The sequence below is a fragment of the Scardinius erythrophthalmus genome (genome assembly GCF_964197995.2).
Source record: "Scardinius erythrophthalmus genome assembly, chromosome: 21".
In the NCBI taxonomy this organism is placed as follows: domain Eukaryota; kingdom Metazoa; phylum Chordata; class Actinopteri; order Cypriniformes; family Leuciscidae; genus Scardinius; species Scardinius erythrophthalmus.
The window spans coordinates 30,572,876-30,586,302 of record NC_138241.1 but is presented as its reverse complement, the minus strand read 5'-3'; the positions used below and the strand labels follow the sequence as shown (position 1 = coordinate 30,586,302).

The 13,427-nt window shown below is 36.2% G+C and overlaps 1 protein-coding gene across 3 annotated transcripts in view; it reads left to right on the top strand.

Moving 5' to 3' along the window:
• The window catches only part of mark3a (MAP/microtubule affinity-regulating kinase 3a), a 39,061-nt gene that overhangs the window by 3,876 nt on the left and 21,758 nt on the right, over positions 1-13,427 (top strand). For all 3 annotated transcript variants that reach the window (XM_081350946.1, XM_081350945.1, XM_081350947.1), the window contains exons 4-6: positions 9,893-9,941; positions 11,568-11,633; positions 11,731-11,801. In XM_081350946.1, coding sequence (XP_081207072.1) covers positions 9,893-9,941; positions 11,568-11,633; positions 11,731-11,801 — 186 coding nt within the window. The remainder of the gene's footprint in view (positions 1-9,892; positions 9,942-11,567; positions 11,634-11,730; positions 11,802-13,427) is intronic.

Genomic DNA, 13,427 nt, shown 5'->3' with positions numbered 1-13,427 from the left:
CAATGCTGCTAGTGTTGTGTAATTTACCTTCAGGAAGTTCACGTTCTCTGTTTGTTCTCGACTCTGGGAAATTGTTTTTGGCTGTGCTATACTGTGTACTGGCTATTTGGTTAGTTTTGTGTTTGGTAGTGGTGCAGTTCCACATGGATTCATAGGTAATGTTGGCTTTCAACTTTCAACAATTTTAAACTGAATGCAGATTGCAGTGCTTATCTTCTATCCAGAGCGTTTATCAGAGGCTTGTGTAGAGGAAATGGAACATCCTTTCAGCTGGTGTTCTCAGTCACCCATCATCATGAGGAGTCTATTCAAACAGAAGCTCCTCCAGCAGTAACCTTCGCACTCTTGAGCACAAATACTGAAGTACACCAGCTGTGCTGCAATACTCTGCCCACCTACTGCAGGCTGCGCCGCCACTCAAGCCGCTCTCGACTGAAAACACACTTCCACACTTGTGCATTTGCAACCTTGTTTTCGGAAAGGTTTATTTCTAAATATGTACAAAGCTGTGTGGGAATGTGGAGCGAGCAAATGCTGTAATTTGTTAATGCAATTAATATAGCATGGGCAACTTGTGTTCTATATGTTAAGACATTTTGCTCCCTTAAAGCGTTAGTTCACCCAAAAATCATTTACTCAACTTCATGTCGTTCCAAACTCGTAAGACTTTCGTTCATATTCGGAACACAAATGAAGATCTTTTTTGATGAAATCTGAGAGCTTTCTGTCTCTCCATTGACGGCTACGCAACTAGTACTCAAGGGCATAAGACTAATCCATATGAACGGAGTGGTTTAGTCCAATATTTCTGAAGACTTGATCGCTTTATATGATGAACAGATTTAATTTACGGCTTTATTCACATTTAAACATTGATCAGCGAACATAAACAGAAGCTCAACCGTACTTGCTTGACTCACGAGAATGAACCTCATTGGTTCTCACACGACAAGCGAACATGCTTGAGTTTCCATTTACCACAACTGATGTGAATGTTTAAATGTGAATAAAAGCCTAAATTCAGTCTGTTCATCATATAAAGCAATTGAGTCTCTTTTCAAGCGATCCATTCATATGAATATGATAAACAGATTTAATTTAGACTTTATTCACATATAAACATTTATCAATGCACATACAGGGTATATAGAGCACATCAAATATGGTAAACACAAGCGCAAACATACTTGATTGGCGAAACCTCTTTGTTTCATGTGTGTGAGTAAATGATGACAGAATATTTAATTTGTGGTGAACTAGTCCTGTAATATCTGTATTCTTCCACTTATTTGGCCCAGACACAATCTTAAAATGATCTGTGACACTGTTATAGATTCATTCAGTATTGCTAAATCTAAAGTGCCATTTTTTTGCAAGTTTTTGGACCCCAACAAAAACATAAATGAATAAATTTTGGATTGCTCTGGTTGATTGCATGCAACAATAATCATACAGCGCGACCATTGTAGTCTGAGTCATAAACTGATGATTATTATGATTTTTAACAAACCAGAAGGACTAGTGAATCAGTTTTGACTCACGGAATAGTTTGGAGTTGGTCTTGTCTTCTTTCTGAGTCGCAAGTCATTACTTTCATCATGTCAAACTCAAAATGAATGAACTAAATTATTATTATTATTAATATTATTTTTAATTAAGGAACTGAAAATTTTCCCATTTCAAAAGTCTCTTTAATGGCATGTTCACATTTGCGAAATTTTGAAAAAGCTCAATTGTATGAGGCACTGCTCAGTGCTCACACAAAAGTCACTGTGGTCTGTTGGTCAATGCAGCAAATTGGCATGGCCAACTGAACCTGTTTCCAAATCTGCGTGGATCTTTTCATCCCCTCTGGAAATTCCCAACCATGTGGATTCTTATTGAAATTACTGGATTTTGTCTGTGAAAATATGCAGAGCAATGGTAAATTTGACAGTGCCTAAATGATGCTCCCTTAGTAGGAACTCTGGATAGTAGTTTAAATGGAATTACCCAGTGCAATGGCACAGAAATAAAAAAACAATCAACTTATATTGCTTGTTGCTTTATGCCGTTGCGCCTGGTTAGGACAGTGTTATGGTGGTGAACAGTTTGGAGTTCTTCACAACAGCCAAGATGAAGGGAGGAGGAAGAGGATATGAGGGGGAAGGACAGATGGACATTTTGGTGGGCTGACAGTGAAGTGACAGACTGGAGGGACCTCAAAATGGTATGAGATGGAAGATAAAGACTGGAAAACAGGCACAGACACAAACAGCCTGATGACAGTCTGAATGAGAGGAGTAGAAGATGTACATACAGTATGAGTGATAAATGTGAAATGAAAGGCTGGAGGGAGATGTAGGAATGGGATGATCAGAAGAATTCAAATGATAATGCTAATCAGTGCTCGCTCAGAGATACACAAGCCGAGCCGCGTCTCTCTAATTTTAGCTGGAATCTGCTCGCCGCAGCCACCATTAGTTTTTCCACAGCGACCATTGATTGGGATTCAGAGTATATCCTCTCTCTGTGGCCTGCTGGTCCTCAGCCAACACACGACTGTGACTCACGCACCGCAATAATGACAGACCGACACAACCAGGCCGTCTCTTTGGCTCTTTTTATGTTTTTGCTCTAATCCTCTATGGTGCGTGTTGTAACAATGATGTGGTTTTTTTTTTTTTATATATATGAAATTTGAGGTAGTATACATACAATACAGATCAAAAGGTTGGTGTCAGTAAGATTTTTCTCTTTTAAAGAAATTAATACTTTTATTCAGCAAGGATGCGTTAAAGTGATCAAAATTGACTTTTAAAATGCTACAAACGATTTCGGTTTCAAATTTCAAAGCATTCTTTTTATCAAAGAATCCTGAAAAAAGCATCAGGGTTTTCACAAAAAATGTACAGCTGGTAATGTTAATTATTAATGAATGATTTCTGAAGAATCATGTGACACTGTAGACCAGGGATAGACAACTCCGGTCCTGGAGGGCCACTGTCCTGCAGCGTTTAGCTCCAACCCTAATTAAACACACCTGAACAAGGCAATCAGTGTTTTCAGGATTATTAAATAGATACAGGCAGGTGAGTTTTTATCAGGGCTGAAGCTAAACTCTGCAGGACAGTGGCCCTCCAGGACTGGAGTTGTCTATCCCTGCTGTAGACTGAAGTAACGATGCTGACAATTCAGCTTTGCATGACAGGAATAAATTACATTTTAAAATATATTAAATTAGAAATGTAATTTTAAATTTAGAAATATTTCACAACAATACAGTTCTTTATTTTTTAATCAAATAATGTAATTATAGCGACTCTGGTAGTGTAGCTTCTGTAAAAGTAAAAACTTATTTGGAAATATGGCATTAAAACCCTGAACCGTACTGGAAAATCGTTGAAGGAAGTCCAATATTTCTCTTTTATTTAAATTATTTTGTGTGTGTATACAAAGTTGATGCATATTCTTTGTTTTTCACTTTGTAGAAATAGTTTAAAAACCTTGCTGTATTTTTGTGTAGTAAATTAAGAATTGCGCTCCTAATGTCGCAAACACGACTCAACTCGAAATACACAAATACGAACTTCCCAGGAGGACTTGAATGCACCATTAGTTAACAATAACAACACTTTTCTCAATGGCGTGAAAGTATGTGTCCTTTATTTCTGTTGTAGTCTGTTTGTCTTCATTTCTTTTGCCGTTGAAGCAGAGGTGCATGCGGTGATGTTTTTAGAAATTAGTTGTGTTACTCTAACCCGTGTCCTCATGATTGTGCATGTGTGTTGTGAGTCGGAGGTTGTGTAATTGCCCGTGGGCGTCTGAGCTCCACACTCGGTCTGGTTGCTCGACTGAAGTGAGATGTTCTGCTGTGGACTGGTGTTTTTTAGTCATCACAGAGGCGTTAAGATGGTGCACCAAAGGGAGGGAGAGTGTGAGAGCTCAGAGAGACCAAGGAAAATCTTAAGAAAAAGAGAGACAATCATGTGGAAAATATAAATCTGATATTAAATAAATTAAACCTGGAATAAATGATGTAAAGAATGATGTGAAAGCAGAGTTATGACAATATGAAACATGCAAGTGATTTAGATATTGTCCTTTTCATCCCCCTTTTCAATATTCTGGTAGCATTTTACAATAAGGCTCATTAGTTAACGTATTAACAAACATTAAAATTCTGCCGTTCATTGTCATGTTAGTTCACAGTGCATTAACTAATGTTAACAAAAATAATGTTCGATTTTAATAATGAATTAGTAAATGTTGAAAGTAAGAACTAAGATTAATGAATGCTGTAGAAGTTAACTAACGAAACCTCATTGTAAAGTGTTATCATAATTCCTTTATCTGAAATTTAAGAAAGCATTGTTCTTATCACAAACCACAGATCTGAATGTCTTTTCATCAAGGAGTTGATTGATTCAGACATTTTGAAAGTGCCACTGTCTAATGACAAACGAGAGACCAGGATGGCATCATTTGAGTCGTGTTATAAATCAATAGAAACACAGTCTTCTCTCAGGCCTCTGTGTTTCACCCAGCTGATAGTACTGAGACAATTCTCTATGATGTATCTTTATTGTTCCTATCTGTATTCTGATGATTTTTAGAGGGGGGCTTGTTCAGATATAATTCACCTGATTTATAATTTATTAACAATATATTCCTAAACTTTTTTTCTGACCGTTGATTAGTTTCTTATTTATGTGATAAAAAAGAGAGATCAAAAATCATCAATGTAAAAACCTTTAAAAGGTTAGTTCACCCAAAAATGAAAAATCTGTTAACATTACTCACTCTCCTGTTGTTCAAAATCCAAACCCATAAGACTTTCGATCATCTTCGAAAGACAAATTGAGTTATTTTTAACGAATTCTAAGGGATTTCTGTCCCTCCATTGAAAGTCTTTTCACTTAAAACTTTGATGGTTCATAACATTCATAAAGAGATCACAAAAGAAATCAAGCATATGAATCCAGTGGTTTAATCCAAGTCTTCTGACACAATTTGCTTTATATGATGAACAGATTTAATTTAGGCTTTTATTTACATGAGCATTGATCATCGAACATATATGGAGCTCAACCATCTTTGCTTAACGTGCGAGAACAAACCTCATTTGATTCTTGAGGAGCCTCAAACATGCTGTATAACACATGAGAATGAACCTCATTGGTTCTTGCACATAAATCACGCAAGACTGAAAACTTCTGTTTACCAAATTTTATTCCTCTGTACATTTGCTGATCAAAGTTTAATGTGAATAAAAGCTGATGTGAATGTTTATATGTGAATCAAAGCCTAAATTCAGTCTGTTCATCACATAAAGCAATCGAGTCTCTTCAGAAAATTTGGACTTAACCACTCCATTCATATGGATGATATGATGAACAGATTTAATTTAGACTTTTATTCACATAAAAACATTGATCAATGCACATACAGAGCACATCAAATATGGTAAGCGCATGTACAAACATACTTGATTGGCGAAACTTCATTGGTTCTTGTGTGTGAGTAAATGGATTTTTTTTTTTTTTTTTGTGAACTAGTCCTGTAATGTCTGTATTCTTCCACTTATTTGGCCCAGACACAATCTTAAAATGCTCTGACACTGTTATAGATTAATTCAGTATTGCTAAAGCTATAGTGCCACTTTTTTTTTTTTTTTTTTTTAAGTAAGTTGTAAAAAATTGGACACCAACAAAAACTATAAATAAATACATTTTGGATTGGATGCAACAACAATCATACAGCGCGACCATTGTAGTCTGGTTCATAAACTAATGATTTTTAACAATCCAGAAGGACTAGTGAATCAGTCTCATGATGAGAGATGTTTAACCCATAAGAACCCGGACCAATTTCTCCTTATAGGAAAATTATGGGGCATATAAAACAGACCAAATGGACCACTTATAACATGTTTTTGCAGTTGTTTTTGAAATACAACCCCTCCTTGTGAAAGATCTGTAATGTTACATATATGTAACATTGGGCGTTTATGATACATTTTTAATGTTACATATATGTCACATTGGGCATTTATTTCTCAGTTGAAAAAAATATTTTTTTCAGTTTTTTTGCTTAATAATAGTTATTTTTCTGTTTATTTTCTTTTCCACAACATATATCAAAATTATTACTTTTCTGGGAAGATAGCCGGGGTGATAGCCAGGCATTGTTTGCGAAAAATATCAAGCATGGAAGGATCTTCCAACACTTAACCCCTGCTTGCTGATTTGACGAATCATTGTTGTCAGTGAAGTGTAGACTTGCTAGCAGGGTCTGAAAACGGTTGCTTGACATGTTGTCAGCCACCATGACACCTTGTGTCATTTTCCCAGTATGCACGATTTCCTGGCATTTGGTGCAGACCCATGCACAGATGGATACCAATCAGTATTTCCTTTTCTTTAACAGTGGTGTTAACATTCTTCTGAGTTTCAGATTTTTGCACACTGTACAAATTATTTCGTTCGTCTAGTTTAGGAGCTCAAGCTTTTCTGCTGTTATGAACATTCTGAAATACTTCAGGGGTGTTGGAAGATTGTCTGGAGGTGTGATACTTGGCCCTATGAATGTGCACTCAGGGATTTCATAATGTTTATTTCTCCAAGATTTTTTTTTTTTACCCTAGCTGGTTGTATTTTGTTTCCCAGAGCAATGCTCTCATATTTTGCTTCACTTGATGCTAATGTCTGAATCAGACCCACTTGATTCATCATCCTCTCCTTTCCATCCAACATCCTTTCTTGCTAAGGGTGTAACCAGGGTCATCAATGTCTTCTTCCTATAGTCACTGTCACATCCCTTATACACATCCCTGTCATCTCCCTGGATAAGTTTCAGCACATTCTGAACATCAAGTTGTTTCCTGAATCTATTCATGTTACTCTTACAACAAAAAAGTTAAAATAACCAAAAAATAGGACCAACATATGATATCAACATCTTGTTTTAGTTACAGGTATGCAAAATAGTTTCAAAATACATTTCATTAACAATGTAGTTAATTTTGACATTATTTTTATGTTTACATTTGTTAAAATATGCTTTGAAATGAGCAGCAGAAAATATAAAACAATAAAATAATTAAATCAGATAAATTAATTGAGCAGATCATTACCATTTTTCTTAATGTGACATATACGTCACATCAAAATTCCACCTACTGTTTTAAAGTTAATAGCCCGATGTGACATATATGTCACCACAATATTTTCACAACTGGTTTTATATCAATTTGTTCAAGAAATGTATTAAAATCAGGTTAAGTGTAATCTAGGATATGTTATTAAAACATTAGAATTGTTGCATGGGTTGAAACATACCTTTAGTGACAAAAACAAGTGTTTTTAAAAATTGCTGACACTGCAACATGTGCTAACCAGACAGGCCATCATTTTGGAAATGTTGCCATGGCAACAAAAATGCACACATTGTCACATGACTGAACCTGGGTGTTCCTTGTATGTCACTAAGGGACTTCCTGACTTGAAAGTAATGGATAATGCTTTAAAAAGACCTTTCCAGATAATCACCAGTGTTTGTGACACCCGCGTCACTGTGGGTTCTTATGGGTTAAATCAGTTTGACTCACTGAATAGTTTGGAGTGCCTCTTGTCTTACTTTCTGAATCAAGTCATTACTTTCATCATATCAAACTCAAAATGAATGAACTAATTTATTATAATTATTATTATTTTTGATTAAGGAACTGGAAACGATTCCCATTTCAAATGTCTCTGTACAGGTGTGTTCACATTTGTGACAATAAAAGCTTAAATTAAATCAGTTAATCATATTAAGTAATTGTGTCTCTTCAGAAGACTTTCAAACTTCCGTTTGTTTCATATGGATTTATTTTACGATCATTATATACGTTGTGAAGCATAGTTTTGGGTGAATATGCCTTGTCTTTCGAGGATGAACAAAAGTCTAATGGGTTTGAAATTAAACGTGGGTGAGTAATTTACAAAATTTTTGGATGAACTAGTCCTTCAACTGTAATATGACAACTAAACCAAACAAGAATTTGATCCTGACTTTATCCAATGTTCAGAACTCTGTTCTGCAAATGTATACAAACTCGTGCCTATTTAATGCCTCATTCGTATATTTCAAATGGAATAGGTGGAATAGGAATAGGTGTCCTTAACAAAAAGTCTTGGGTGTCCCAGAATGTGTCTGTGAACTGAGTTTCAGCTCAAAATACAACACAGATCATTTATTATACCCTGCCCAAAATGCCCCTCTTTGGGTGGAAGCAAAAACACGCAGAACCTTTGTGTGTATCTTTAAATGCAAATGAGCTGCAGCTGCTCCCCGCCCACCTTTCTAGAAGAGGGCGGAGCCTACAGCATGTGCCACCGATACTCTGGCAACAACAAAACAGGAGAAACAAGAATGCGAATGTATCCACCGAATGCATTTTTGCATTCGACTGTGCTGCCTTTCCGTTATTTTCTAAGGGGGGGGGGGGACAAGATGTCGAGACGCATTTTTAAAAGTTAAACTTCTTTTAACTTGTGTGCTTCGTTTTTATAATACCGTTTCCTGTGCGAGACACTGTAAAGGATGCGAGCGCAACGGTCAAACAAGTCCGTCTAGCACATTTAAAAAGAAAAGCAATGGAAAACTAGTGCAAGTGAAGTGACGTAACTGACTCTGGTAGGCTTTAGCTAGGAGATAAACATGGGCTGCGTCCAAAAAGCGCATACTCTTGAGTTGGTACTTATTTTAAGTAATTACTTCACGGCCGCTAAAAAATTATGTTAGTGCATTTCATTCGCCATGCTGGCATTATCATGTGACCTACCAGTGTCAGTTACGCCACTTCACTGCCATTCACAAATCCTCTCCCGTGGCCATGGATATCATGGGATAGTAAAGAGTCCATCATATGCACACTTCAGAATCTCGGCAGAAGTATTAGGTCATACGGGTACTTTTTGCCTACTCTTTTATGAATACTGTGAATTAGGATATGTGATTACGAATGCAGCCATGGTCTAGTGTGTGTATAGCTCACTCAGGGGAGGATCTAAGCTAACAGGACAGATTCCATCACCAGTCATGGGTGGGGCTTGTTACATTGTGACAAAAAACACAATGAATAGGAAAAGTGAATGGCTTATTTTGAAAAACTGTTTATAATTTAAAGGGAATGTAAAAAGAGTAAAGGGTGGATTTTTACTATTACAAGGTGGTTGTGTACACACTGCTGACACACATTTATGTTCAAACATCATGTAAAAGTGAATTTTGCATAATAGGTCCCCTTTAATGTACTCAACTGGGGAATTATGGTGATATCTATTCGTTAATATTTACTGGATTCACCAGTGGATTCTTCCCTTAAAAGAAATCCCAGTCAAGCCAGTATATGAGGGAGGAAATCTCTTGCTGAGTTTGTATCTAAATGAACATGTTTTTATTGTATATGAGTTCTGCAGTGGCCCATGAGTGGTATAACTCAGATTGTAGTGTAGTGAGAATTGGATTGGGTTTATGCTGTACCGAAAGTGTTTCCCTGTGGTCCAGAAATCGCACTGCGTCTCTCGCACCCTCCCAGAAGCTACAGCTACACTTGTGAGATCAGGACATGGAAAGCAGAACATGCTAACGGCTCAGGAACACAGTCTGCCTACTATAGCGCTATTAAAGATGCATGACACTTCCATTCCATTGAGAGGGGAGGATTCAGCCTTTTTTTTAGAGATCAATAATGAATAGCACTTAACGGTAGTTTCCACTGAAAAGCAAGCACTCTGTTCACTATTACAATGACACAGTCCAGCTGTATTTAGCTTCCTGTTCCATGTTAATGCTGAAAGATGGTACAAAGCTTTTGTTTAACAATACAATGTGACATGTTGATTTGAATTGTTCTTCTCTTCAACAGCTTTCCAGAGAAGTCACAATCATGAAGAATTTAAACCACCCAAATATTGGTAAGTTTGTTTATTTGCGCACCCCCACACACACACACACCCCCACCACCTCCATAAGTAGAGGCTTAGATACTGTTCCTCTCATTTAGTTTAATTGATTCTTCCACATTTGTTGTTAGTTCCTGTTTGCAAACAGCATAATGTTTAGCAGAGCCAGACACGTCGTCATGTCTTCACACAGAGAGGGGCTTTATGTTTCACTAGCCTATATTTAGACACACTGTCGGTGGTACAGCATGAGAGAGCTTCATGGTGCTTCACGACCGACAGACGTTAAACAAAATGGGATGAAGTGGAACCTTCTTTTAAATGTGCAGAGGAGTATATATAAATAAGAAATGACTTCCAAAGAGATAGGAAAATAAAGCTCATCAGAGCGAGGCAGTAAAACCGCTCTTACAAAAATGATTGTGGTATTATTATGGAACAGCGACAAGAACAGTTGATAATATCACAGTAGTTTGATGTATACCAAGTGATTGCCATATTCATATGCCTTTCTTTACATCACAGTAGTTTAGTATTTTTAATATACTATATTTTTGATTATTTTGTTTATATTTCCAGTGTTTTAGTCATTTCTATTAGTTTTTATATATTTTTAGCTCTCAGTTTTCGTTTTAGTAATTTTCGTTTTAAAACTTTTGCCAAGGCAACATTTGAAAAGAATATTCATTTTATATTTGTAGTCATTAATGAAAGAGATTTAATAGTTTTAGTTAACAGTAACAACATTGTTTAGATGGTACTAAAACTTAGCATGGTACAAAAACATGTCAGTTTCATGGTAAGTTTCATTTGGTTAATTTTTTCTTTTTGTCTTTATATAAAATAACAGTAGTTATTAAATATTTGTCATTTTGTATTCCTAAACACTCCCTTCTACTGTTTAATAACACAGAATTTCACTCCAAACCAGGGATGATGTTGACTTACATGAAAAAGTGAACATAGTGTATGTGTGTGTGTATAAAAATGTATGATATATATTTCAGGCAAATACATAGAGACAACTTTTTTTTTGATAATTAGATATAAGACTGAGGTTAAATAGGTTACACTAGTGCATTTTCATTTTATTCAAATGCATAACTTTTGCTAGGGTTACGCCTGGTATCCACACTACTCCGGAGTTTTCCACCCTTTTGGAAACGCTGCAGACCCCATTTTAGTCTAAAAACACCAGGGTTGAGTTTCGGTGTAGACGGACCAAAACAGAGACTTTTGAAAACGAAGTTGTGGCTGCTCACATTCATTCCCTGATTGGGTCTTCTGGATCATTGCGTATTCTTCCTGAACACACTACCTGAAGACGACAATAACAGACCAGCCTCGACAACTTGTAAACGATAAAATGGAGACAGAACTGCATTTTAAAACACCATAATGCGAAAACGCACTAGTGTGGACATAGCCTACGTAGCCATGTTGTTTTTAAACACATATGTGAACACTCCCCTAATAAATGTCTGCTCGGGATCAGATGAACCTGTCGTTATGAACAAGTCTTAGAGATATCAAGATTTGTGCCTGATTTGACCTGAAAGAAAGCCCTTTTTCCTTTGCATCCTTTTTCTATGTGTGCATTTTCATCAAATTCTCTCTTCTCTGTAACTTTCTTTATAGTCAAACTGTTTGAGGTGATAGAGACTGAGAAGACACTGTTTCTTGTGATGGAGTATGCCAGCGGAGGTAAGTGTGTTTGTGTGTGTGTGAGAGAGAGAGTTTAATTTTGTGTTCTTGTCCACTCTTGGTCTTATCTTTGACCTCTCTGCTCTGTGTCGTGCAGGTGAGGTGTTTGACTACCTGGTGGCTCATGGGAGGATGAAAGAGAAAGAGGCCAGAGCTAAATTTAGACAGGTGCAGTTCTCTTACTGTTTTCTTTCAACATGTTAGGCAAACACATCTGATTGGTTTGCTACTCGGTGTGAGTTTAAATGAGTCTCATCAGCCAACTAGACACATGCACATCGTGACTGTTATTACATTAAATCTTACAAGTGCCCTTTGACACAAGTACGTTGAAGAATGTGAGGTTACTCAATTTCACTGCACTAAAATGTGGAGGGACTGAAGACACTGACATCATAGTTAAAGTAATTTTACGCTCAACTGTGCCGTATTATCTGCACTTGGAGTGTATTTGTTGCTTTTCAGTGTGTTGTGTAATACTTTAACTGGGGACAGAACGGTTAGTCATTATCAGCATGGTTGAGCATGGCCAATTCTGTGAAAAATAAAGAGTCAATCAATGCAAACCATTGAATTTTGGAAAAAGCTATTAATCCGAGTAGACAAGCCTGGTCTGGACCAATGTTCTTTTCCTGACATTTGTTTAGAAATATCTACGGTCTGATTGGATGCGAGCGTCAAAGTTTCCACAATATTTTTTTTTTTATATTAAGTGATCAATAGCTAAAGTAGTTACGGTTTTGCCAGTGCAAAAGTTAGGTCAGGGTGCAGGCTGTGCACTTATTTTTCGGGGGGTGTTATCATTGGCGCTAGTGGCCTAAAAAAGCTCATTAGCACAAATCAAAGTTTATTAGCGCACAGAGAAAGTTAATTAAAATTGCTTTATTTTTCAATAAAATATATATATAATAAATATTTTGTTTGGCATTCTTATGCTAATTAATTATTTGAATAAGAAAACTGTAATACTGTGAAATATTACTACAATTAAAAGCGACTCTTCTGTTTAAATACATTTTGAAATTGAATGTATTCCTTTAATTTAAAAGCTGAAATTTCTGCAGTGTGACATGATCCTTTAGAAATAAGATGCTGGTTTTCTGCTCAAGAAACATTTATTATCATCAATGTTCAGAACAGTTTTGCCGCTTAATATTTTTGTGGAAACTGCTTTTTTCATTAGCATTTTTTGTTGAATATAAAAAAACTGCTTTAATTTGAAATAGAAATCTTTCGTAGTGTATCTTTTATCAGTGTCACATTTGATCAATTTAACATGCCCTTTCTGAAAAAAAGTAATAAAAAAAAAAATCGTACTCACCCCAAACTTTTGAACTGTAGTTTATAATAAAATAAAATGCTTGTAATAGTTGAATCATTCACTCATTCGTCATTCACTCATTCATTGACCCACATGACAGAAAATCATACTGACGAATCACTTACTTTAAAGGGAAAAAAAAAGAAAAATAAATTCACCCTCATGCCGTCTCAGATGTTTATGACTGACTTTCTGCTGTGGAACATAAACAGAGATATTCTCTGTGAGTCCATATAATGCAAGTGGAGATTGGTAAAAACATAACAAAATGGACAAAAACTGTAAACCATGTTTTATAAAATGGATAGTTCCGGTCCTTGATTCTGATTGGTTGAGCCGCGTTCGAAGCCATTGTAAATTACTCAACAAACAAACAAACACCTGTGACCGCATTAGTATTACTGCGCAACTGCCATGTGTGAATTATTATTATTATTATTATTATTTTTATTTATTTCTTTTTTGCTGCATGT